The 27,226-nt window shown below is 45.4% G+C and overlaps 1 protein-coding gene across 3 annotated transcripts; it reads left to right on the forward strand.

Moving 5' to 3' along the window:
• Positions 1–2,028: 2,028 nt before the first annotated feature.
• On the forward strand, positions 2,029–21,352 carry LOC121539378 (exocyst complex component 3-like protein 4). 3 transcript variants are annotated; one of them, XM_041847842.1, is made up of 14 exons: positions 2,029–2,121; positions 6,791–7,134; positions 7,677–7,805; positions 7,940–8,155; positions 8,530–9,157; positions 12,547–12,664; positions 12,823–12,951; positions 13,281–13,381; positions 13,544–13,642; positions 16,837–16,960; positions 17,272–17,394; positions 19,433–19,585; positions 19,811–19,929; positions 20,815–21,352. In XM_041847842.1, the coding sequence occupies exons 2-14, from the start codon at positions 6,807–6,809 to the stop codon at positions 21,050–21,052; spliced, it is 2,505 nt and encodes an 834-aa protein (XP_041703776.1). In that variant the 5' UTR covers positions 2,029–2,121; positions 6,791–6,806; the 3' UTR covers positions 21,053–21,352. The 3 variants fall into 3 exon arrangements, with proteins under 3 accessions (XP_041703776.1, XP_041703774.1, XP_041703775.1); XM_041847840.1 differs by having other exon boundaries at positions 13,281–13,642; XM_041847841.1 differs by having other exon boundaries at positions 2,051–2,121; positions 6,573–7,134; positions 13,281–13,642.
• The last annotated feature ends 5,874 nt before the right edge of the window (positions 21,353–27,226 follow it).

Here is a 27,226-nt window from a genome sequence, read left to right on the forward strand (position 1 = left end):
AAGGGGATTCGTCTGAGAAAATGACTTTACCCCAGTCCTCAGCAGTCCAATCCCTGTACCTTTTGCAGAATATCAGTCTGTCCCTGATGTTTTTCCTGGAGAGAAGTGGCTTCCGCGCTGCCCTTCTTGACACCAGGCCATCCTCCAAAAGTCTTTGCCTCACTGTGCGTGCAGATGCACTCACACCTGCCTGCTGCCATTCCTGAGCAAGCTCTGCACTGGTGGTGCCCCGATCCCGCAGCTGAATCAACTTTAGGAGACGGTCCTGGCGCTTGCTGGACTTTCTTGGGCGCCCTGAAGCCTTCTTCACAACAATTGAACCTCTCTCCTTGAAGTTCTTGATGATCCGATAAATGGTTGATTTAGGTGCAATCTTACTAGCAGCAATATCCTTGCCTATGAAGCCCTTTTTGTGCAAAGCAATGATTACGGCACGTGTTTCCTTGCAGGTAACCATGGTTAACAGAGGAAGAACAATGATTTCAAGCACCACCCTCCTTTTAAAGCTTCCAGTCTGTTATTCTAACTCAATCAGCATGACAGAGTGATCTCCAGCCTTGTCCTCGTCAACACTCGCACCTGTGTTAACGAGAGAATCACTGACATGATGTCAGCTGGTCCTTTTGTGGCAGGGCTGAAATGCAGTGGAAATGTTTTTTGGGGGATTAAGTTCATTTTCATGGCAAAGAGGGACTTTGCAATTAATTGCAATTCATCAAATCACTCTTCATAACATTCTGGAGTATATGCAAATTGCCATCATAAAAACTGAGGCAGCAGACTTTGTGAAAATAAATATTTGTGTCATTCTCAAAACTTTTGACCACGGCTGCATGACTGTACATGCGCACACATGCACACACATGCACACACAAACACACACACACACACACACACACACACACACACACACACACACACACACACACACACACACACACACACACACACACACACAGCTGAGTGATGACATTGTATGTCCACGGACACACAGTTATTAACTTCACATCTTGGCCGGAAATGTAATGTATAGAGGAGTTCTTATATCCTGAAATGTCCTTGGCTGTAGGAGATACTGTTGCCCACACAATTGAATATTTTTCCCACTACTTATCCATATGGGAGAGTGACTATTATATATAGCCTATGATAACATATGATATGAAACTGTTGATATGGAGACTGTTGTCTTCCAAACCATAGAATAGGTTATACACCACCCTATCAGAGAAAATACCAAGGCTACACACTTAGAAACAAAGGGGCTATCTGGAACCTATAAGGGTTCTTCAGCTGTCCCCATAGGAGAACCCTTTTGGGTTCCAGGTAGAACTCTTTTGGGTTCCATGTAAAACCCTTTCCACAGAGGGTTTTACATGAAACCCAAAAGGGTTCTACCTGAAACCAAATAACCCTTTCTGAACCTTTTTTTCTGAGTGTATGTTGATAAATGTGTTTGTTTGTCTTCATATGTTTTGTCACTTTGTATGTTGTATATTGTAAGTGCTTGATGCATTTATGCAGGGCTCATCTGTAAAAGAGACCCTAGTCTCAGTATGACTTCCCTGTCAAAATCAAGGTTTAATATATATATATATATTAGGTTAGCAGGTGTTATGGCAGGTGCAATCAATGCAGTAAATGTCAAACAAGCACACAATAACCAACAATTCAAAGATAATCCAAAAGTTATCTTTTCTGAGCAGTTGTTTGCTCTTTACAGATAGACCTGTAGCCTATCTAGCCAACTGTAGAACTCCATGTTGGGATATCTCAAAACTATGCCTGTATGTAAGTGCAGTCTGGTTTAAAAGCATCGTCGTTCGATATCGTGTGTAATTTTCTTTGCCACGGATTTAGGCCTAGCTACAGCAAATATTGACGGTACACCAACAAATACACAGTGTAATGTAATGATTAACTTTCTAACAATATGTGATCTTTGCTTCTCTCATGCGCAGGTTGTCTCAAGCCCACATTATTGCTGCGATATGGTTGGTTACCCAAGAATTCTGTAGCTACCTGTCACTACTGGTCGAGGTCAACATGAAAGTGAAAGCAGTGAAATCCCCAGACTGGTATGCCTTGTCACCGCTCCAGACGGTAAAAAGTGTTGCTCAGGTGAGTGAGGCTATATTCTTTTGAAATTTGAAAGGGTATATGCTTATGAGAAACATTTGTCTGTATGTCTGTAATGTTTTCCCCTACAGCAAATAGGAGCAGGGGATTATGCTGAGGCAGATTGTTTTTACAGACTAGGTTTCATGCATAATTGGGGCATTTGTCATACAATTGAACTCTTTAGCCTCTGCATGCTAAGTATTGCTCTGAAAATGGTGATGAATGTACTGTAGGGCTGTGCAGAGACATACTTCAATAGATAAGAAACTGCTCTTTAAATTTTTACAGGCAAGTTTTAACATGTTACTGCAGCTATCAACAAATAAGCTGTCTCTCTCATGGAAACTTAAGTGGAGAGGATGTTTATTCATCAACAGTGTTGGGGAGTAGTGAACTATTGTACATTTAGTTTAACTAGTCATTTAATTACATTTAGCAGTGGCTTGGTGGTAGTTGAACTAAATTCAAATCTTGGTAGTGTTTTCAGTAGTATTCTGCTAATGTTTTTACATTTTTGCCATGTAGTGGTATAGCTAACTACTGGAACTACACACTACTTTTATTTGCAAAAATAATAATAAAATATGTGTGAAGTAGGCAAGAATGTCCTTTCTTTTTTGTAATCAAACCTGCCTAATTCTCACTTGAAACACTTGTGTGTGTGCCTAATTCTCAATTTTTGTTTTTAATAGGTTTAATTACACATTCTGTTGACATCTGACTCCAGAGTGATCTGTTCTTGCATTTTGTAGTCAATGACATTTCAGATTTAGATATGGTAATTTTTCACAAAGTAGTTTGGATGTAGTTAACTACTTTTTCTAAGTAACTTCAGTTAAGTAAGCTATATTTTTCTTAAGGGTAGCTTTAGTGTAGCTTAACTTCTTCCAGTGTGAAGTAATTGGTAGCTTGGTAAACTATACAGTGGGGAAAAAAAGTATTTAGTCAGCCACCAATTGTGCAAGTTCTCCCACTTAAAAAGATGAGAGAGGCCTGTAATTTATATCATAGGTACACGTCAACTATGAAAGACAAAATGAGAAAAGAAATCCAGAAAATCACATTGTAGGATTTTTTATGAATTTATTTGCAAATTATGGTGTAAAATAAGTATTTGGTCAATAACAAAAGTTTCTCAATACTTTGTTATATACCCTTTGTTGGCAATGACACAGGTCAAACGTTTTCTGTAAGTCTTCACAAGGTTTTCACACACTGTTGCTGGTATTTTGGCCCATTCCTCCATGCAGATCTCCTCTAGAGCAGTGATGTTTTGGGGCTGTCGCTGGGCAACACAGACTTTCAACTCCCCTCCAAAGATTTTCTATGGGGTTGAGATCTGGAGACTGGCTAGGCCACTCCAGGACCTTGAAATGCTTCTTACGAAGCCACTCCTTCGTTGCCCGGGCGGTGTGTTTGGGATCATTGACATGCTGAAAGACCCAGCCACGTTTCATCTTCAATGCCCTTGCTGATGGAAGGAGGTTTTCACTCAAAATCTCACGATACATGGCCCCATTCATTCTTTCCTTTACACGGATCAGTCGTCCTGGTCCCTTTGCAGAAAAACAGCCCCAAAGCATGATGTTTCCACCCCCATGCTTCACAGTAGGTATGGTGTTCTTTGGATGCAACTCAGCATTCTTTGTCCTCCAAACACGACGAGTTGAGTTTTTACCAAAAAGTTATATTTTGGTTTCATCTGACCATATGACATTCTCCCAATCCTCGTCTGGATCATCCAAATGCATTCTAGCAAACTTCAGACGGGCCTGGACATGTACTGGCTTAAGCAGGGGGACACGTCTGGCACTGCAGGATTTGAGTCTCTGGCGGCGTAGTGTGTTACTGATGGTAGGCTTTGTTACTTTGGTCCCAGCTCTCTGCAGGTCATTCACTAGGTCCCCCCGTGTGGTTCTGGGATTTTTGCTCACCGTTCTTGTGATCATTTTGACCCCACGGGGTGAGATCTGGCGTGGAGCCCCAGATCGAGGGAGATTATCAGTGGTCTTGTATGTCTTCCATTTCCTAATAATTGCTCCCACAGTTGATGTCTTCAAACCAAGCTGCTTACCTATTGCAGATTCAGTCTTCCCAGCCTGGTGCAGGTCTACAATTTTGTTTCTGGTGTCCTTTGACAGCTCTTTGGTCTTGGCCATAGTGGAGTTTGGAGTGTGACTGTTTGAGGTTGTGGACAGGTGTCTTTTATACTGATAACAAGTTCAAACAGGTGCCATTAATACAGGTAACGAGTGGAGGACAGAGGAGCCTCTTAAAGAAAAAGTTACAGGTCTGTGAGAGCCAGAAATCTTGCTTGTTTGTAGGTGACCAAATACTTATTTTCCACCATATAATTTGCAAATAAATTCATTAAAAATCCTACAATGTGATTTTCTGGAGAAAAAAAATCTCATTTTGTCAGTCATAATTGACGTGTACCTATGATGAAAATTACAGGCCTCTCTCATCTTTTTAAGTGGGAGAACTTGCACAATTGGTGGCTGACTAAATACTTTTTTCCCCCACTGTATTTTCAGAGTAGCTTCCCCAACACTGCAAATCAATTAGGGGGTACCTTGGTTAAATGACCACACTCGTACCTTAAAAAGTGAACTTAGAACTTAGGCTGAACATAAATGGAAGGCCTGCAAACTTCAAGTATTCTATGAGATAATGAAGGATCTGATGAGGAACTACAATGTTGCGGTTAAAGATGCAAGAGTGAAAGTTGTTTTCAAGCAATTGGTGGCTTATTTGAGTATGAACAACTTATTTGGTGAATGCTCTATCCTAGTTCTTTTGGATCTCAGTGACGCGTTTGATACTATCGATCATAACATTCTTGTCTACCGGCTGGAGAGGTGGGTGGGAATCTATAGCATTGCCCTCGATTGGTTCAGATCATATTTATGTGACAGATGTTTCTCAGTGAGCATGGGTGGTTCAGTATCATCCCCAGCACCTATTCACTATGGTGTCCCTCAGGGTGTCAATTCTGGGCCCCATCCTTTTTTCCCTGTACATATATCCCCTTGGTGACATCATTTGCAATCACAAAATTCAGTTTCACTGCTATGCGGATGACACACAGCTTTATTTACCAATCAGACCCAGTGATCAAGCTAACGTAGCTACCCTTCACAAGTGTCTTGCTGATATTGTATGTTGGATGTCTGACAATTTCCTCCAGCTCAATGACTAGAACCCAGACTGAGAATAACCTTGGTCCTTTGTCCACCAATGTAAAGCCTATGGCCAGAAACCTTCTTCAACCCTAATCTTAATCTTGTTGTATGTAAAGATGATTGTCCAGTCCAGTTTTTTTTGTGTATACATATTTTTTTGTTACTCCTTTTCACCCCAATTTCGTGGTATCCAATTGGTAGTTACAGTCTTGTCCCATCGCTGCAACTCCCGTATGGACACGGGAGAGGCGAAGGTCGAGAGCCGTGCGTCCTCCGAAACACAACCCAACCGAGCCGCACTGCTTCTTGACACAATGTCCGCAACCCAGAAGCCAGCCGCACCAATGTGTTGGAGGAAACGCTGTACACCTGGCGACCGTGTCAGCATGCACTGCGCCCAGCCCGCCACAGGAGTCGCTAGTGCGCAATGGGACAAGAACATCCCTGCCGGCCAAACCCTCCCCTAACCTGGACGACGCCGGGCCAATTGTGCACCGCCCTATGTGTCTCCCGGTCGCGGCCGGCTGCGACAGAACCTGGACTCGAACCAGGATCTCTAGTGGCACATCGCAGTGCCTTAGACCACTGAGCCACTTGGAAGGCCCCAGTCCTGCTTTTATCATCTTAGAAATATAGCCAAAGTCAAGTATTTTATTTCAGTCACTGATCTGGAGAAAGTTATGCATGAATTGATTTCCTCACGCCTAGATTACTGTAACTCTTTGTATACATGTCTTAGTCAGAAATCATTCTGTCTACATATAGTTCAAAATGCTGCAGCTTGGCTTTTAACAGGTACCAGAAAATGTACCCATGTCACACCTATTTTAGCTTCTCTACTGTACACTGGCTACCAATCACTTTTAGAATTGATTTTAAAATTGTATTAATCACGTTTAAGGCTCGGTTTATGAGCCAGGACGCAGCATGATATCCTCTTGCAATGCACTGTTGGCCATTCCAAAGTTGAAAACTAAAGGAGACCGGGCATTTGCCATTAGGGCCCCTAGATTTTGAATGGTCTGCCAGAGGAGATCAGGCTTGCGGATTCAGTGCCCCTTTTAAATCCCTACTGAAGGCACACTTTTATAAAAATCCATTCTTAGCAGTGACCTGTGACTTGTTTGTCCCTGGCCTAGCGGCATATTAGAATATAATACTCCCTACATAGTAATTACAGGTTGTACACAAATTAATGTATCTACATATGATTCTTACGCAATGTAGGAATGCTACCCTTATTTTTAACTTGAGGTACTTCGCCAGGTTGGGTTGGTTACCGTGACGACACACCCTGTCCCTCTTACCTTCAAGAGAAAATGGCATGTTGTCTGTGAACAGAAGCTGTTCCTGCTGACTGCGAAGACAGGCACCAAAAGCTACAGGCACTTTTAAAAACACGTTCCACAAACACCTCCTTGCCTGACACAAGCAATTGATTTTCTAGAGACAATCTTCATCTTTCCCCTACCATTTTATTTTAGTAACCAGGGACATTCGATGCCAAGCGGTTATCAGATGGCAGAGATTGGGGAACCTGGGGACATGGAGGAGGTGAATGAAGCTCCGGGTCTAGAGGAGGACAGATCCTCCCTCAAATCCACCATGGAGAGGAACGGGAAGACCCAACCCAACGGCCCGGTGAAGGACAAGAAACTGGGGATGATTAAGCAATTTAGGGAGAGCATGAAGCAGGTTGGAGAGAGGAGTCCTCTGTTTTCAAACAGCAAAGGGTCAAAGGACAGACCCAATTCAGACCAGGGGAGAATCAGTATTGAACCTGAAGTGACATCTCTGACCCATCAGCTGCCACCCCCTCCCTCACCAAGTAAGTTTTCCTTAGGTTTGTCCCTCTGTCAAATTAAGTGAGTTATGAAATATGCTCTTGAGTCAAGAAATGGCTTCCCAAGGTCATGGGAAGAGGAAGTCTCAGGACACACAGAATGACAGTATAAATGACAGGAAGGACTCTCTTATGCACTGTATTGAGGACTTGTATTTATTTTCAGCCTGACATAGCCAGACTGAGCAGGGAGTTTTCCTCATTACTCAATAACTGACATTCCTATCTTAATTAAGTTAATGCTCAACTCAGAAAACAGCTCCCAACCAAGCAGGATATACATTAACATAACTAACCTTTGTACAATAACAAATCTGACAGAACCTGCTTAACCAGTTGCCAATGTAGGTTGACTTTTTCTGTGTTTGTGTGTGTGTTTGTGTGTGTGACTGTGCGACTGTCCGTTTGTTTGTTTGTTTGTTTGTTTGTGTGTGTGTACGGTCAGCACACCCACTATTACACTGCAAATTAGTTAAATTACTACCGGTATTCAATGTCAAAGAGATCAGCAACTCTCTCTCTCTCAGGTTTGAGTGCTGGGTCTCCTGTGGCCTCTCCCCTGAAGAGTCCGGGTGGGTTCTTCCAAAGGAAGGAGGGAGGAGAGAGTGCAAAAGATTCACCACCATCCCAGAAGAAACACTCCAGATCACACTCAGGTACACCGCTGTTTACCCAACCAACCAGTCAATGGTTGTTTTTAGAGGCTGTTTGCAGTATTTTTTTCACTGACAGAATTCTAGAGAGCTTTGTAAGGTCTTCATAATCTGATCTCCGTATTGGCCATCTATAGACTCATCAGCCATTGGGGACTCTCTTCTGAAGAAGGGGGCTTCCATCCGACGGAGTTTGCGACTTGTGGGGAATAAGAAGGACAAGATCCTCAAACAGGTGCGGCTCCCGTCTGTCACTGAGATCACAGTGGAGGAGAAGCGAGAGAGGGAGAAGGAGAGCATAGAGATCAAAGAGTCATACATACTCCCAGAGATACCCCTCACACCCCTCTCAGGTGAGGCTCCCTCTCTCACTCTCTCACTCACTCCCTCCCACTCACTCACTCACTCACTCACTTTGATTTGTCTCATCCATCTTTCTTTGTTTTAGCAACAGAGATCACAAGAGATCTTATCTGTGATGTAAATTTACATTTACATTTTAGTCATTACATGAGCAATTGGGGTTAAGTGCCTTGCTCAAGGGCACATCGACAGATTTTTCACCTAGTCGGCTCGGGGATTAGAACCAGCGACCTTTCGGTTACTGGCACAACGCTCTTAACCACTAAGCTACCTGCCGCCTAAATCACTACGCTTGTGTTTGTGCAGTATGTGTGTATTAGGTATAACAGCCTAGATAACAAAGTTGTCTGCTCTTCCTCTCCAGTGATGCAGATCAACGAGCTGATTAAGACTGAGGTGCTGGAGGAGGCCCACCTGAACCTCCTCTCCCTACGCCAGGAGTTCCAGCGGGAGAGGGAGGAGTGCACGGAGGAGGCCTCCCCCATGGAGCTGGCCAAGAAGGAGAAGGATCTGAGCATCCTTTACAGAGCCATGCAGGAAAAGGTGAAGGAGATAGTGCGCGACTCCAACAGCCTTTCCTCCCGCAACAAGGAGCTCCTGATGCATGTGGCCCGCATCATCCAGGAGGAGGAGAAGAGGGAGGCAGAGCCCGGGGGCGTGGTTGGGCCTGGGGACTGGCGGGGTACCTGGAGGGAGGCGGTGAGTTTGGGGGTCAAGGCAACGTTGATGAGAGTTAATCTGGACAGGCCCGAGCAGAATGCCTCCTGGCTGGCTATCCACCTGGGTCTGCTGGGCAAGGCCATCGTAGAGGACTTGGAGAAGGTGAAGGGAGAGCTGCAGGGCTCTTACCCACCCAGCTTCAACGTGTTCAGCACCTACATGAGCTGTTACCATGGTGCTGTCAGCCAGCACCTGAACACGCTTCAGCAGCAGGTGACAGATCTGAAGGACTACTACACCCTGCTGGACTGGATCATCAATCGCTATGAGAGGTGAGGAAGGCTAAAAGTAATTGTCTTGACAAATACATACAGTATTGTGACGTCACGAGAGGCTACACAGCTTTCAGCGGGATTGCTCAAGTAGTGCAAGGAGACAAGGTTCAAACAAAACAAGGATTTTATTATAGGTCTTGGGAAATTAACGAAAATATAACAAAATTCTGTTCTCTTGTGGCTCTTTAAGGGTTAACAGTTCAGGGATGTCTCTTCCACATCCAAAATCATAATTCTCACTCGCTCAGATAACTTTTCCCCAGCCTTACTGTAGTCCACGTTGCAGCTAGTGGCCAACCCAGCCAAAAGTCCTTCCAAAATCTCTCACGTATTTCCACAGGTGCATATATCCAAAGGTAAGTATCTCCAAATCCTTATATTCCTCATGGAAGTGGACGTGCAGCACTCTTGTCCTCCAGAGAGCCCAGGTTGGAGACTGTGTCTCTTCACCCCCCCACACACTCCCTCAGTGTGTCTCTTCCCTTCCCAAAACTTCAGCTCATCAGCTCCTCATTTGTTTCAGCTGCGTGGGAAGATTGGCCATAGAGGGGTGGAGTTCCCGACCCTACCAGCAGATGGAGCCATAGCTGTCTGGGTTTGCAGCCATCTCAGGGGGATGTAACGTCCCTCCAGGACACAGCCTCTCGTGACATCACACATCCCCCTCCTCGGGACCGACGTCCTCGTCGGGGTAAAGGCAGCGAAGAAGGCATCACGCCGGGAGAGGGCGTCCGCATTGCCGTGGTGCTTGCCAGCCTGCTCTCTCTTCAACTCCTCCACCTCTAGGACCAGGGACTCAGCCTCCTGTTGTCTCTCCTTGAGTTTCTTACTGAACGCATCAGCCTTGGTTTTAGCAGAGTTTAGCTTCTGTTGAGCAGCTTTCAGTTCCTTCTCTCTCTCTGCCTCCGCATTCTTCATCTTGTTCTCCAACACCTTGTACTTCTCCTCTGCCTTCTTCTGGACCTCCTTACTACTGCGCAGGGTCTCCTCACACTCTCGATGGTCCTGCGCAGCCTCTCCAGCTCCTCCTGTTGCTTATGGAAGGAGCTCTGTTGGAGTTTAGCCTGGAGGATATCTAACTCTTCTGTCTTCATGTCTAACTGTTGCTTTAACAAACGATACCTCTCAGCGGTCCCCTTCAGACCAGACAGTTCTTTGTCCAGATTCTGTAGCTCCGTCTCTGTGTCGGTCTGGGCACCTGCCATCCCTATCAGAGCCCGGGCGGGAGTGAGTAATTCGGAGGATTGCACCGGAGCCTTCCCAGGATGAGTCTTGCCTCTCCGTTTCCGAGGTACTCGGGTTATCCTCTCCTGAGACTCTCTCCAGAGTGGGTAAAAGGCTGGGCAGTCTCGTCCAATTAGGACAGGGACGGGGAGGGAATCAACCACCCCCGCCGTCGTGTGTATGGTTCCCCGTGTGCTGGTCATTGTAAGTTCAGTAATGGGGTATTCTCTGGTGTCCCCATGGACACAGGAAACTGGGAGGACTTTCCCCGGGGTCAGACACGTTGGGCCCACCAAATCCTTACGCACCAGGGTGGCCCGGCTACCAGAATCCAGTAAGGCCTCCACATCATGGTGATTCACAGTTACCGGGCAGGTGGGGGGTCGATCTGGGCCGCCATCTACGACTCCCAAGAGCGAGGCAAAACGGTGTGTGGGTGCTGAGCTGGAGGACTCCGCAGTGGGCATAGGTTCATCGGCTGGTTTCCCACACTGCCAGGAGATATGTCCCATCTCCCCCACACCGGTAACACTGTCGAGTTTCCCCCCTCCTGGTGTACTCTTCTTGGACCCGCCTGGTTTCTGGCTCCCCCTGGAGCCGGGATAAGTCCTGACGTGGCTGGGTTCGAGACCTTGGGGTCCTTTGGACGGGTTCTTCCCATTTGTGGTGGGGCCGCACTCCTGGGGTCTTTTCGGGAAGCATTCAGCATCTCCGCTGTGGCCTGGTACTTTTCCACAGCTTCCACGGTCAGATCAGCCGTGGTCAAGGCCTGTTGACTGATGAACCGTTTTTGCCTCATAAGGCAGGGGCGCGTAGGTAACGATCCACCACAACGGCCTCCACCACCGCCGCTGCTGTATTCCTCTGCGGATCCAGCCATTTCCTTGCGATTCGGACAAGTTCATGCATCTGCGCCCGAGGAGGTTGGTCTGGTTGGAAGGTCCAGCTGTGAAAGCGCTGGGCCATACCAAACTTTGTGAGTCCATATCTGCTGAGGATCTCAGACTTCAGGGCATCATAGTCAGTAACCTGGTCAGGGCCCAGGTCCCGGACAGCATTCAGCGATTCCCCGGTTAGAAAGGGGGCTAACAGACCAACCCACTGTTGCTTGGGCCAGGCTTCCCTAGTGGCCGTGGCCTCAAATGCATGCAGGTATGCCTCAATGTCATCGGTAGCTCCCATCTTAGATATAAAGTCACTTGCCTTTATTGGGCGGGTATTTTGGACCACCCTCTGTCTCTGCAACTGCAATTCCTCTGCCTTCAGAAGGTTGGCTTTCTTTTGCTCCTCCAAGAGAGCCACGTTTGCTTGCATCTGGGCTTGCTGGCCAGCAACAAGGGCTTTCAATATGTCCTCCATTTCAGTCGGCGGGGAGCCTACGGCCAACTTGGAAAACTGGGTGATCAAACCTTCGGTATCCTCCTCTGACATGCACTATTAACGCTGAGCGTGCCTGTATTCTCCACCATCTGTGACGTCACGAGAGGCTACACAGCTTTCAGCGGGATTGCTCAAGTAGTGCAAGGAGACAAGGTTCAAACAAAACAAGGATTTTATTATAGGTCTTGGGAAATTAACGAAAATATAACAAAATTCTGTTCTCTTGTGGCTCTTTAAGGGTTAACAGTTCAGGGATGTCTCTTCCACATCCAAAATCATAATTCTCACTCGCTCAGATAACTTTTCCCCAGCCTTACTGTAGTCCACGTTGCAGCTAGTGGCCAACCCAGCCAAAAGTCCTTCCAAAATCTCTCACGTATTTCCACAGGTGCATATATCCAAAGGTAAGTATCTCCAAATCCTTATATTCCTCATGGAAGTGGACGTGCAGCACTCTTGTCCTCCAGAGAGCCCAGGTTGGAGACTGTGTCTCTTCACCCCCCACACACTCCCTCAGTGTGTCTCTTCCCTTCCCAAAACTTCAGCTCATCAGCTCCTCATTTGTTTCAGCTGCGTGGGAAGATTGGCCATAGAGGGGTGGAGTTCCCGACCCTACCAGCAGATGGAGCCATAGCTGTCTGGGTTTGCAGCCATCTCAGGGGGATGTAACGTCCCTCCAGGACACAGCCTCTCGTGACATCACAGTATATAAACAAAATGTTTTCTATGACTCAAAATGATGAGTATTATTGTATCTGAGAGACACCATCCCTGTTGAACAGTGAGAAGATAATGACCAGTCCTTCATTGAGACCAGAGATGGAGGCTGAGAACACAGGCCTCTCCCTGGAGGAGGGCTTCCTGGACCAGCTCAAAGCGAAATACTGCATGCGGGCTAAGGTAAGGGATTGAGCACTCCACTAAGAGACAGATGGAAAGATGTTTAGGAAGAATTTAGATTGGGTACCACACTAGAAGAGTTTACAAAAAATGATGTTATATTTTGCTCATCAGGCCTTTAGCCTTTATTATTATTTTGCTTTACATATCTTTTCCAGGAGGACATGAGAGCTTCGCTGGATAAAATATTAGAGCTTGAAAACGAGGACATTTGGATAAAGAAACAGGCACCTGAGACTGATGATGAACACTTCTTCAACTCTGACATACACATGGATATTTGGACGGTATTGTTTTGTCATTATTTCATATAATGCAATAGCATCATATCTCCATTAGAGGGCAACATTGCCTACTTAGTTACATTTTCATTGTAGTGACAGGCACCTTTTCCTGCATGGTCCTCTGTAGCTCAGCTGGTAGAGCACGGCGCTTGTAACGCCAAGGTAGTGGGTTCGATCCCCGGGACCACCCATTCACACAAAAAATGTATGCACGCATGACTGTAAGTCGTTTTGGATAAAAGCGTCTGCTAAATGGCATATTATTATTATTACAGGCTACTAAGGCTACTATTACTTTGTAAGAGTTGAAACTGATGTTGTTTTCTTTGTAGAAAGTTGAGAGCAATGCTGTTAACTCCAAGAGGATTGATGCGAACCTGGAGATGAGAGTAGTCTGTTCCTGTCTGGAAGAGTTACAGAAGTTTCCCAAACAGTATGCTCTGCAACAGTCCAAAGTCTGCTCTTTCTATCTCTATCCTAACCATTATTCACTGGAAAAACAAAACAAAACCGGACCTTCTCCTTTGCTTGTTAATAACCCCATGGCTTATATATGTTTTATTATCTCTCCTTCACTCTCTCTCCATCTCCATAGATTTGAGACCAAATTAAGGTGCTGCTGTAACAGTGTGGAAAACTCTTCACTTTGGGCTGACTATCAGATAACTTACATCAACAGCTTTACAGCTCTTAAGTAAGTCTGACTCCTCTCTTCATTACATCCGGTCAACAACCCTCCTTATTTCCTCCACCCTCAATGTAGACTAGAATGTCCTGAACAACAGTTGCCAGGCAGTCAGTTCAGCTTGCCAGACACTTTGGGGTACATTCACCAAAGGAAGGTGTGAATTTAAAAAGAAATGCTGCCTAAAAGATTGAACTGAGAACAGAAGTCTTGGATTAGAAGTACAGTCTAAGTAACAATTAGTTTAATACTATCTCAGTGATTTGATGCACATTTTTTGTTTGGACTAGAGCAACCATATTTTAGTGGCATAATGTCATGCATTTAGGTAAAAGTTTAACTTCACTCTGTCTGATTTGAAGTTGCCACTTATACAACAGAAGTGTGATGAAAAACTGGGACGATGAAACGACTATAAGAGAGTATTTATTTCATGTGCATTTTCTGTGGAACCCAAAGAGGGTAATTTAGCCTGCCTGCAAGATGCTGTTCAAGATAAACATAAAGAAAATACACAACAAGAGTGAGCATAGATCTATAAGAGAATGAGCAGATATACAAATGTACAGTGGGTATACGGTTGATATACAGTGGATGTACTCATTTACAGTGTCAGTATGAATATATAAATAATGAAATATATCAAATGAATATATCTACATGCAGAGAGATGGACAGAGTGCAATGCAGTATAGTGCAGTTATTTTGTGTATAGTTCAGAGAAGCTTGATGCGATAGAGTGTATATTCCTTTAGTCTCTATGGGCCAGATGGCCGGTCAGAGAGGGCCACAGCCCGGGGGAAGAAACTTTTCAGGTGGTAGGAGGTTTTAGTCATGAGTGACCTGAACCGCCTGCCAGAGATGAATTTTTGGAGGAGGGGGTCACCGGCGTGGGAGGGGTCGGCGATAATCTTTCTTGCACGCTTCCTTGCCCTGGAGTCGTGCAGGACCTCGATGGAGGGCAGGTGGCAGCCGATGACCCTCTTTTCAGACCGGACAATGCGTTGTAGTTTGCCATCAATCTCGAGGGGGAGAGATGGTGGGGGGCGGTTACTGAAGTCAACCACCATTTCAGTGGTTTTGCCTGTGTTGAGTTCCAGTTTATTGCGACTGCACCAGGCCACTAGCCGGTCGACCTCTCCACGGTACATGGACCATAGTGGTGTCATCTGCAAACTTGAGTAGTTTGACAGTTGCGTTATTGAAGGTGCAGTCATTGGTGTAGAGTGAGAAGAGGTGAGAGCATGCGTCCTTGCGGCACTCCGGTGCTGAAGGATAAAGAGTTCCAAAAGGTGTTTTCCCACAAACATTATCCTTGCATATGTCTTTGGGTTATCAAAGTGTTTGAGGATGTGGTGTAGGCCCATGTTGACAGCGTCGTCCACAGACTTGTTAGCTCTGTAGGCAAACTGCAGTGGGTCGAGGAAAGCATAATTGATGGTTGTGAGATGGGACAGTACCAGACGCTCAAAGGTTTTCATGATGACCAAGGTGAGCGCTACAGGTCTGTAATCGTTCAGACAGGACACCTTTTTTTTGGGGGGGGGGGGACTGGAACAATGAAACATACAGGAACAGTGCATTGCTCTGGACCTCGATGGAGGGCAGGTGGCAGCCGATAACCCTCTTTTCAGACCGGACAATGCGTTGTAGTTTGCCATCAATCTCGAGGGGGAGAGATGGTGGGGGGGCGGTTTCTGAAGTCAACCACCATTTACGCGGTTTTGCCTGTGTTGAGTTCCAGGTTATTGCGACTGCACCAGGCCACTAGCTGGTCAACCTCTCCATGGTACATGGACTCATCGGCGTTGGTGATAAGATCGACCATAGCGGTGTCATCTGCAAACTTGAGTAGTTTGACAGATGCGTTGTTGAAGGTGCAGTCATTGGTGTAGAGTGAGAAGAGGTGAGAAGAGGTGAGAGCATGCGTCCTTGCGGCACTCCGGTGCTGAGGGATAAAGAGTTCCAAAAGGTGTTTTCCTGTTGGGCAGGAAGTCAGTGATTCAATGACAGATGGAGCTGGACACATTCAGCTGGGAGTTTGTCTTGTAGCAGTTTTGAGATGATGGTATTGAACGCAGAGCTAAAGTCCACAAACAATATCCTTGCATATGTCTTTGGGTTATCGAAGTTTGAGGATGTAGTGTAGGTCCATGTTGACAGCGTCGTCCACAGACCATGCATTTAGGTCCAAGTTTAACTTCACTCTGTCTGATTTGAAGTTGCCACTTATACAACAGAAGTGTGATGGAAAACTTGGACGATGAAACGACTATAAGAGAGTATTTATTTAATGTGCATTTTCTGTGGAACCCAAAGAGGGTAATTTAGCCTTCCTGCAAGATGCTGTTCAAGATAAACGTAAAGGAAATACACAACAAGTAATGTTGAATTATGGATAAATATGTACAGTGTCTTACAAACAAACTCAAACATACTCAAACACACTAACATGCAGGCACAGTGGCACACTATATCATATTATTGTATAAGTGAAAGTGTATTGAAGAGCAAAGCTGTTTCCAGCCAATGGGCATCTCTGGAGTATATCACTGCCAGTCTAAAGAGAGAAACACCACGTGGTTTCAGGGAAACGGAGCTGAGTAAAATAACTGCCTGGGGGTTTAAGCTGTAGAGAGAGAAATACCTCTCTCCATGCTCAAAGAGCTGGTAATGCCACAGAAACAATCCACAGCATGTCTCCGTCAGTCAAAAAAGAGGAACATAATATTACAGATGGGCAGAAACAGTCAGAATTCTCTCTTGCAGATTTAGTTATTCATGTTCAAGGAGACAGGACATTCAGAATAATGATGGGGCTTGTCTGAGATGGCCAGATATAACTTTATACTGTTTATCCTTATTTCCTACTATTGGCATAATGTTTGTTTGGATAATCTCATCACCCAGCTCCATCAAGACAACATAGCCCTTCTTCCCTAAATGGCCAAATCCATCTGTCACAACAGTTTCCAAACAGACTCAGAAAACCCCTCACAATTTCACAAGAAACATCACATAGTTACACAAACAAAATATCAGAAATCGTAAACATTCTGACAACCTCTGTTGAAACCCTCACGCTATCCCCCTTCACCCCCCTTCCCCAACATAGAGTTCTGATGAATTTAACCTAGGTGTGTATGCATGACAAGCTGACCTAACCTCTGACCTGTTTCATTTCCCTCTTTCTCTTCCTCCAGGGAGCATATGGAGGGCTACAGGGAGAGCTGCCCGACACAGGTGGACCATCTCAGCAGAGAGGTGGATGGCCTGGTCCATAGACTGGTCCAGGGCCTGGAGGACCAGTTTAAAAATGATGTCAGGGTAGGTTAGGGAGGGAAGTTTGATTGACCTTTGACTTTGTCCTCGTTCTACAAATGCCATGATAGCCTGAGTTGATCAGAGTGTGTTGAGGTGATTGAGATCTGTCTTTGCTACTTGTCTCGGGTGACCTGGAAGTTACTTAGTTTGGTAGCCTACTGATTTCCTCCTTGCACATGTTTTTGTAAAGGCTTTTAAACTCTCAATTGCTCCTGTTGTCAATGTAATGGATGGGTGAACAAACTAATTAATTAATTCATGAAAAAATTTGTGAGGGAATGGGTGGGTTAATATGTGTCTGTTGTATTTTCCAGCCCTACCTCAGGAGAATGATGACGAGGAAGTGGCTCTCCAAAGATGAGGACTTCCAACAGCTGTATAGCAGGACAGAGAAGCTGTCCCAGCGCTGTTCACAAATGAGACCTCCATATGTACAGGTAAGGAATCGGGAAGTGCTGTTCATATTGTTTTAAATAAAGGATATAACACTCAATAAAGCAAATACTCAGAATTTTACTTGGTGGTATGGTGCTGCTAGTGATGGACAACATTTAGAGACAGAATACAGACAACGGAGTTTAAACAAAGTGTACATACGTGAAATAATACAACTAGGTAGAGTGAGCATAGATCTATAAGAGAATGAGCAGATATACAAATGTACAGTGGGTATACGGTTGATATACAGTGGATGTACTCATTTACAGTGTCAGTATGAATATATAAATAATGAAATATATCAAATGAATATATCTACATGCAGAGAGATGGACAGAGTGCAATGCAGTATAGTGCAGTTATTTTGTGTATAGTTCAGAGAAGCTTGATGCGATAGAGTGTATAGTCATTTAGTCTCTATGGGCCAGATGGCCGGTCAGAGAGGGCCACAGCCCGGGGGAAGAAACTTTTCAGGTGGTAGGAGGTTTTAGTCATGAGTGACCTGAACCGCCTGCCAGAGATTAATTTTTGGAGGAGGGGGTCACCGGCGTGGGAGGGGTCGGCGATAATCTTTCTTGCACGCTTCCTTGCCCTGGAGTCATGCAGGACCTCGATGGAGGGCAGGTGGCAGCCGATGACCCTCTTTTCAAACCGGACAATGCATTGTAGTTTGCCATCAATCTCGAGGGGGAGAGATGGTGGGGGGCGGTTTCTGAAGTCAACCACCATTTCAGTGGTTTTGCCTGTGTTGAGTTCCAGTTTATTGCGACTGCACCAGGCCACTAGCCGGTCAACCTCTCCACGGTACATGGACCATAGTGGTGTCATCTGCAAACTTGAGTAGTTTGACAGTTGCGTTATTGAAGGTGCAGTCATTGGTGTAGAGTGAGAAGAGGTGAGAGCATGCATCCTTGCGGCGCTCCGGTGCTGAGGGATAAAGAGTTCCAAAAGGTGTTTTCCCACAAACATTATCCTTGCATATGTCTTTGGGTTATCAAAGTGTTTGAGGATGTGGTGTAGGCCCATGTTGACAACGTCGTCCACAGACCTGTTAGCTCTGTAGGCAAACTGCAGTGGGTCGAGGAAAGCATAATTGATGGTTGTGAGATGGGACAGTACCAGACGCTCAAAGGTTTTCATGATGACCAAGGTGAGCGCTACAGGTCTGTAATCGTTCAGGCAGGACACCTTTTTTTTGGGGGGGGGGGGACTGGAACAATGAAACATACAGGAACAGTGCATTGCTCTAGTGACTGGTTTAATATGTTTGTGAAAACGGTAGAGCTGGTCAGCGCAGTGCTTAAGTATGGCTGGAGAGACCGTGTCCGGGCCGGCAGCCTTCCTGCTATTGTCAGTGGTACTGATGTCGATGTGGTGGTGGAGTCAGGGCAGGACACAGAAGCTTAATCCAAACAGACTTTACTCATCAGGAAAAGGACAAATACAAAATAAAGAGCCTCAAATGACGGAGGCGAGTGATACGCAGACCGTGCGTAAAACACTAAATACAAGAGATGCGCAAACAGTGCGTAACTACTCTTGAATATGAGAATGCAAAATCCAACAAACCCCAACAGACAGGCGTACAATTACACACAACTAACTACAAACAAAACGAGAAACTTATAGGGGACATAATGAACACTAAATGGAAACAGGTGTACAAGGAAGACAAAACCAAACAAACATCGATAACATTCAACGGTGGCAGCTAGTACTCCGGGGACGACGAACGCCGATGCCTGCCCGAGCAAGGAGGAGGAGCAGCCTCGGCCGAATCCGTGACAGCTATTCTGTTTCCTAAAGAGTGTTACTGGAATGTGACCATGCATAGAATGGAAAATGTATTAAAGTAGCTTCTTGAGTTGATGTGGAAAAGTAGTAAAAGGAAGAGGAGGAGGATGGGTGTCAATTAGTTGATTAGGATGGTGTCAGTCATGTGAAAGAAAGAACGTAAACAGTGAAAACAGCAGACTTTCATTTTTCTTTTAAATTCCTTTCTCTTGCCCCACTGTTCCATGTGTTCCTCTGCATCAGACCTTTGTGAGCCGCTTGCACTACTACGTGGTGAAAGAGTATGTATCCCAGCTAATGAAAAACAACTACTCCTGTAAGAACAGAAAGCATGACAAAGCAGCCACCAAGATGAGGATGCAGTGGGATAAACTCAAGGATCTGTTTGAGGAAATGGTAGCTAACACTTCTTAACCCTGAACCACAATCTGTTATAAGATTTTTTTGTCAATTTAAATTTTTTTGTCAACACACATTCCACTTTTCATGTTCAAAATGTAGAATACTATAGTACATACATTTGTTTCATCGTTATGTCTTTGTGCTTTGAAGAATATTACTGACTTGCTATAACCATTCAAGACTACTAGACACACTCAAAATACTTTCCTCTTCTATAAGACAACCCATGACTGGCTCCACCCAGTAGGAGACCACCTGAGTAACATCATTGGGGAAACAAACAAGAGGAACATAAAGAACCACCTGGAAGTTTTAGTAGCTGACTACCCAGACATCAGGTAATAACATGCATATTACTGTGGTCACACCTTGTATCTGTTGATTTTGATAATCAACAGAGTATACAGGTGTAATATGCACAGTATAAATTACAAAAGATAATCAAAGTTTAAAAAAAACATCATATGAATTCTACTCTGACTCTGTTATGGCCCTGTTGCTGTGAGGAGAGAAGAACAGTAGTGGAAGAAAGTAGGTCAGTAGTTAGCAGTGTTCATCAGACAGAGGAAGCATGTTGACAGTAGCAGATTGAGAGAGCGCAGAGAGCATTGTTGATTCCCAACAGCAGTAAATACAGGAAGTAGGAGGGGCAAGACCAGCCTGAGCCTGTTGAGAGAGACTTTCCCTCAGATTACACAGACCCACAAAGAATTTGAAAACAAATCAAATGTTGAACAACTCTCATATCTACTGGGTGAAATACCACAGTGTGCCATCACAGCAGCAAGATTTGTGACAAGTTGCCACAAGAAATGGGCAACCAGTGAAGAACAAACACCGTTGTAAATACAACCCATATTTATGCTTATTTATTTTCCCTTTTTTAACACTGTACACAGCCATAATATGACATTTGAAATGTCCCTATTGTTTTGAAACTTTTGCGATTGTAAAGTTTACTGTTCATTTTTTATTGTTTATTTCACTTTTGTTTATTATCTATTTCACTTGCTTTCTCAATGTTTCCCATGCCAATAAAGCCCTTTGAATTGAATTGACTGCAAAGCAGGGGTGACAGAACACTTGTAAAAGTGCTGTATTTTCCCAGAACATTGCCCTGGTCTGGATTTTTGTGAACCTCTCTGTGACATTTGATTTGTTGATTGAACTTTAGTAAACTACTCCAAATCAAGATTCACTTATTTTTTTGTCTCTGTCTGCAGTAAGAAGCACCTGTCGGCTGTGCTGTACTTCAGGGGCTTGATGCGGGGCAGGGAGAGGCAGGTGATCCTGCAGCGTCTCACTGAGCTGAAGAGGGAACTGGGAACCGCAGGGAACACTGGAGATAGTAGAAGAGCTCTCTTCAGTGACATGCAGGTCACCGTCACCAATACAGACTGTCTGGCTGACATTCCTTTCTCCTGCCTCTCCTCCTCCCAGACAGATAAGGAACGGGCCTAGATACAGGAGCCTACCACAGAGATGGTAACCTAACCAAGCTGTCTGAGAAAAATAACATACTGTACAGTAGGATCACAAGTATAATCACCTCGCACAAATCAAACGTAGAATAATGATTCATGTAATCAAATGGATGCTTTAAGACACCTCATTGATTAAATGGACACAAATAAAAATGGGTCTGATGCTAAATGAACTCTATGATGGGGTTCAAACTGTATGTTCAGCAGGGGCGCAACTTTGGTTTTAGAAGTGGGGGGACATAATACATTTTTACAATTATTATTAAAAATATATAAATATAATTTGGGGGGGGGTAGATTAGCTTTATTATTGCACATAGATTGTGGCTTCCATCAATGTAATTGTCTGCATCATTTCCAATTCCCCATATATTTTTTGTAAATATATATATCTATTTTTAAATACATTTTCCTTTATTATTTTCCCCTAACCCTCCCATCCCTCACCTAATTGGAGTAAACTAATGGACAGCAACACTTATGCTTCTACTTCCAGTTTATACATACTATATACATTTTACTGACACAGTATATTTTACATTAGTTATCTTATGTTTGTTTTTAGTTCCATCCTTCATCTCCACACAACCCTTCTCATCTGTCTCTGAACACCATACCGTTTTTTATTTCTATTTGCCATATATTTTTCAACTGTGCTGTGATGTTTCACAAAAGTTCTGAACCTTTCTATTCTCATAGATTCTACATATGGTAAATAAATAAAAGGAATAAGAGTATTATATTACTGATCAAGCTTGGTAAGAGATTATTAAATATGTTTAAGTGATTGATAAGACTGAACTAGATCCATGATAATTCAATAATCAATATTGTGTTGCACCTTTAACCAATAGCCTAACAAATGAACAACTCTTACAAATAAAGTACAAAGACAACTTTTGATTGTCTTTAAGACATCCTCTATATAAAATTTCAACCAGACTGCCCAGCCAACCCGAGCTGCCTACACGCCCGACTCCCACCAGTCTAGTCAATAACTCAACTCTCTCCCCAACACAACTTCCTTCCCATCTTTTTTTATGTCTCAAGGGAATGGTTTGGAAAACAAAAGTTGAATGAAAACACACATACACCTACACATTGACACACAGAAATAGTACACCCTCCATATAATTCATTTCATAGGCCTAATAGTTCTGTAGAGCTCTTTTTACTTGCACACAATATAGCTGGGTAGCCCCGTCCTGTCCCTAGGGGTCCACAGCCCTGTAGCGCCCCAACCCAACACACCCCACTCACATTTAGGATCTTAGTGAAACATTCATTATTGGTTTCAGGTGTGTTAGGCCAAGGCCAGAGTGACAACAGTACAGCAGGCCCCCATGGCCAGGACTGTGCAGCCCAGCAGCTAGGGATTGCCTAACACTCCTTTTGTCGTACAATATTCCATATAAGGCATCCAGACCTTATGAAAGTTGCACAGTATACCCTTAATCTTAGTGAAACTGTACATAACCAACCTTCCAATGAATGAATTAACCACTATAAATGCTAGGTTACACAGTTTCTTCTGATAACAGTCTCCAGTATCAACATTTCCAAGCAAACAAAAACAGGGAGAAGGGAGAATCTGTAGACATGCTGAGATAAAAGAACATACTCTTTGCCAGAATTCAGCTAGCCTTCACAAGACCACAACATATACAAATATGTCCCGTTTTGTGCTTTACACCTCTAGCAGAATAATGCAATTTCTGTTTCACTGGCATATAGTACGTTCTATTGATGGTCTTAAACTGCAGTAATTTATGTCTGAGAGTATATGAACATGACTGGCCATACTAACACATCTGTATCCAGGGATGCGGGTCCCGACAGAGATCATTGCGGCGCGGTCGGAATTTTTCATGCTGCAGGCTGGAGCCGGCGGTCAGACGACTTTGGAATGAAAATATTTTTGTCACACAGATTATTTTTAAACGGTCCTCTTTCTGCTATGTCTGCGTTGCCTACCTATTGTATTAAAATCACATATTTCTCACATTATTCACACCAGTGGCGACCCGTCATTCAGGGCAAGTGGGGTAGAGCCCCACCTGTTTTGAGCCTCACCTGTTTAGCTAAAAAAAATATAGAACACTTTTAATTTTTTGGGGTTGCCTATTTTGCATGTTATTTTGGCATTAATACATGTCACATATCAATGTGCAAACAGTGTAAAAATAAATAATCATTGAGTTAATAAAGCCGCATACAAACTTGGTCTCTTTTTTGCTTTCTTGAGTAAGGCAGCTCCAAAATGCAGGTGTTTCAGCCTAGCTCAGTGCTTTCTGTGGTGGTGGGGAAGCCAGCGGAAAATATGGAGCGTAGGGGTTGGCAATGTTCTCTATTTGCGCCGTGATTGGCTCAGTGTTCTGTCACTCATGGGGACACTACGTCACTGCAAAATCTACAGGTAGAGCTAAAAAATTCAAGCCCCTTGGGTGCTCCCATAGACTTACATTAGAAGTGCCCATCCAAGAAGGCTCAAGGTCATTGGCCACAGATAAAATGACATCAAGTCACGTTATATCTACAGTAGCTTTGATTGAACTGATCATGTCAACATCATACTTTCAAAATCTTGTAATGTAATATGCCAGGGAGATATGTATACTGTAGCTAAGAAAGTAATACTAAGTGTATGTTGTGTAGTAAACTGTTAGTTGCCCATGTGCCTCACCCTAATACTTTGGTCCCTTTTCCCCTCATTATTTAGCCTACTGTTCTGACTTGGTGGTGCACATGTAGCCTATGGCCTGTTTTAGAGAGATGTCATCATCGAATATTGTAAGACCTTTCATTCTGCTTAAATGCCCCCTTTATTTATCCTACAGTTCTGACTTAGTGCACAGGGAGAATACTGTAAGAACGGCCCATGTTCTGAATTCTGTCACTGTACATTTCAAAAGTGCTGAACAAATAGCTACATTGACTACGTCCATCCTAGCTCGCTCATTAATGTCTTAATCGAAATTACAGATTGCCTCTTATCCGCTCGTCGTCCCTGATGCCATAGTTTGTACATCTCAATTGTCAGTAGAAACCACGTTTGTTTAAGCAAGTCAGCCATATCAGCTATGTTCTTTTTAAAGGCAGTACATGAGGCTGAATGAACTGTTTCGCTGCCAGACAAGGCTCTGCTGACAGCCAGGTGTAGCAGTGGTAAGGTGTTGGGACTGCTGTTGGGACTGCTGTTGGGACAGCTTTATGTAGGCCCTAACAGTTTGAGGGCACAGTTTGTCACCGTTATAGTGCAAATAATGTATTGTTTAGTACTGTGTTGTGGCTTTGCTGGCATGCATAAAAAATAAAAATAAAGAAGTTTGCTCCACCAAGATTTACATTGTCACGTTCGTTCATCGACGGGTCAGACCAAGGCGCAGCGTGATATGCATACATGTTTATTTGGAACGAATAAACAAGCGACAAAACAACAAACTAAACGAAACGTGAAGTCCACGGTACACAAACAACATACCTCACACGGAACAAGATCCCACAACCCACTAGTGCCAATAGGCTGCCTAAGTATAGTCCCCAATCAGAGACAACGAGCGACAGCTGCCTCGATTGGGAACCACACCGGCCAACATAGATCTAGACATACTAGACTTATAACATAGACCTACACCACATAGAAAATACACACCCTGACTCAACAAATAAGAGTCCCCAGAGTCAGGGCGTGACAGTACCCCCCAAAGGTGCAGACTCCGACCGCACAACCTTTACTTAACAGGGTAGGGGCCGGGTGGGCATTCCGCCTCGGAGGCGGATCCGGCTCCGGGCGTGACAACCACCTATTCTCCGCCTCCCTGTTGCGCCCCTGGTCTGGTCTGGACCTCGGCGCACTGCTTCCCCTCTCCTTCTTCCCACTATACTCCAAGCCCTGTCTGGACCCTGGTGTGGGAGGCCCCGAACCTGGAGAGGGGCTGACGTCTGGGTCTGGACTGGAGCCGCTGACCGGAGCTGGACCGGGCACCGGTGGAGCGGACTGCTCAGGTTCCGGACTGGAGCCGCTGACCGGAGCTGGACTCGGCACCGGTGGAGCGGACTGCTCTGGCTCCGGAGTGGAGCCGCTGACCGGAGCTGGATCAGGCACCGGTGGAGCGGACTGCTCTGGCTCCGGAGTGGAGCCGCTGACCGGAGCTGGATCAAACACCGGTGGAGCGGACTGCTCTGGCTCCGGACTGGAGCAGCTGACCGGAACTGGATCAGGCACCGGTGGAGCGGACTGCTCTGGCTCCGGAGTGGAGCAGCTGACCGGTGCCGGACCAGGCACCGGTGGAGCGGACTGCTCTGGCTCCGGAGTGGAGCAGCTGACCGGTGCCGGACCAGGCACCGGTGGAACAGGCACGGGCCGTGCCGGACTGGACACACGCACCACTGGTCTGGTGCGAGGAGCGGGCACGGGCCGGACCGGACTAGGAACACGCACCACTGGCTTGATGCGAGGAGCAGGAACGGGCCGGGTTGGCGACGCGCACCACTGGCTTGATGCGAGGAGCAGGAACAGGCCGGGCCGGACTGGCAACGCGCACCACTGGCTTGGTGCGAGGGGCAGGAACAGGCCGGGCCGGACTGGCGACGCGCACCACTGGCTTGGTGCGAGGAGCAGGAACGGGCCGGACCGAACTGCGAAGGCGGACTGGAGGTCTGGAGCGGAGAGCTGGCACAACCCGTCCTGGCTGGCTGCCCACTTTCGCACTACACGTGCGGGGCGCTGGCACAGGACGCACTGGGCTGTGCACGCGCACTGGCGATACAGCTCGTAGAACTGGCGCAGGATATGCGGGACCGAGGAGGCGTACTGGAGACCAGGAGCGTTGAGCCGGCACACCCCGTCCTGGCTGGATGCCCATCTTCGCACGGCACGTGCGTGGTGCAAGCACAGGACGTACAGGACTGTGCCGGCGCACTGGCGACACAGTACGTAGCTCCGCATAACACGGAGCTTGCCCAGTCATACGCCTTCTCGCGTGAGTACGGGGAGTTGGCTCTGCTCTAACACTAGGCTCCGCCAACCACCCTTTTAGCCCCCCCAAAAAATGGCTCTTGGGGCTGTCTCTCTGGCTTCTTCCTCGACCGGCTTCCTCTGTGTTGCCATTGCTCCTCTCCTGCCTTGGCATCTACCTTCGCCCATGGTCCTTTCCCCGCGAATATCTCCTCCCATGACCACAAATTGGCCACCTGTGACATGGCCATCCGCTCTGCCTGGACACGCTGCTTGGTCCTCGTTTGGTGGGATCTTCTGTCACGCTCGTTTACAGACGGGTCAGACCAAGGCACAGCGTGATATGCATACATGTTTATTTGGAACTAATAAACAAGCGACAAAACAACAAACTAAACTAAACGTGAAGTCCACGGTACACAACATACCTCACACGGAACAAGATCCCACAACCCACTAGTGCCAATAGGCTGCCTAAGTATGGTCCCCAATCAGAGACAACGAGCGACAGCTGCCTCTGATTGGGAACCACACCGGCCAACATAGATCTAGACATACTAGACTTATAACATAGACCTACACCACATAGAAAATACACACCCTGACTCAACAAATAAGAGTCCCCAGAGTCAGGGCGTGACATACATGCTAAAATCGCCACTGATTCACACACAGAATTTGCTGCTTCAACTTCAGTAGCCTAACTTTCCTAGTTGGGCGTGAGAGTTCAAGTGCTCCTAGTATTTGTGGTCTCATTGAAACAAAGTAGGATGCCTACATAGGCAAAGAATCACATGGCAGTCTCATCCTTTTCAACTGTTAACATGCACCTGCAACAAAGATAGCTCAGATGTGCGAGTGCCTTTTGAATTTTGAATCACAATTCACTTGAATATGAAATTAACTTAAATATGATTAGACTGTAGTTTACTACAGTGTCTGTATATAAATATTGACAGTGAAAAGAAGTGGAGGGCGCTCAACCAACATGAGTTGAAGTGCAATCAAAAAATGAGTCATGATTGAAAAGGAAAAGGCACAACGCGCACATAGGTTAGGCTACTATGGTGAGCGAACGTTTTAAAATAAGTATGGATTACCCATTTATTTGTCTCTGCCCGCAAATCGTCCTCCTAAAAGGTAGGCTATATCCTATAGGACTATGCAAAACATAGAAAGTGTCGCTTATTCTTG

Source organism: Coregonus clupeaformis, chromosome 25, assembly GCF_020615455.1.
Source record: "Coregonus clupeaformis isolate EN_2021a chromosome 25, ASM2061545v1, whole genome shotgun sequence".
Lineage (NCBI taxonomy): Eukaryota > Metazoa > Chordata > Actinopteri > Salmoniformes > Salmonidae > Coregonus > Coregonus clupeaformis.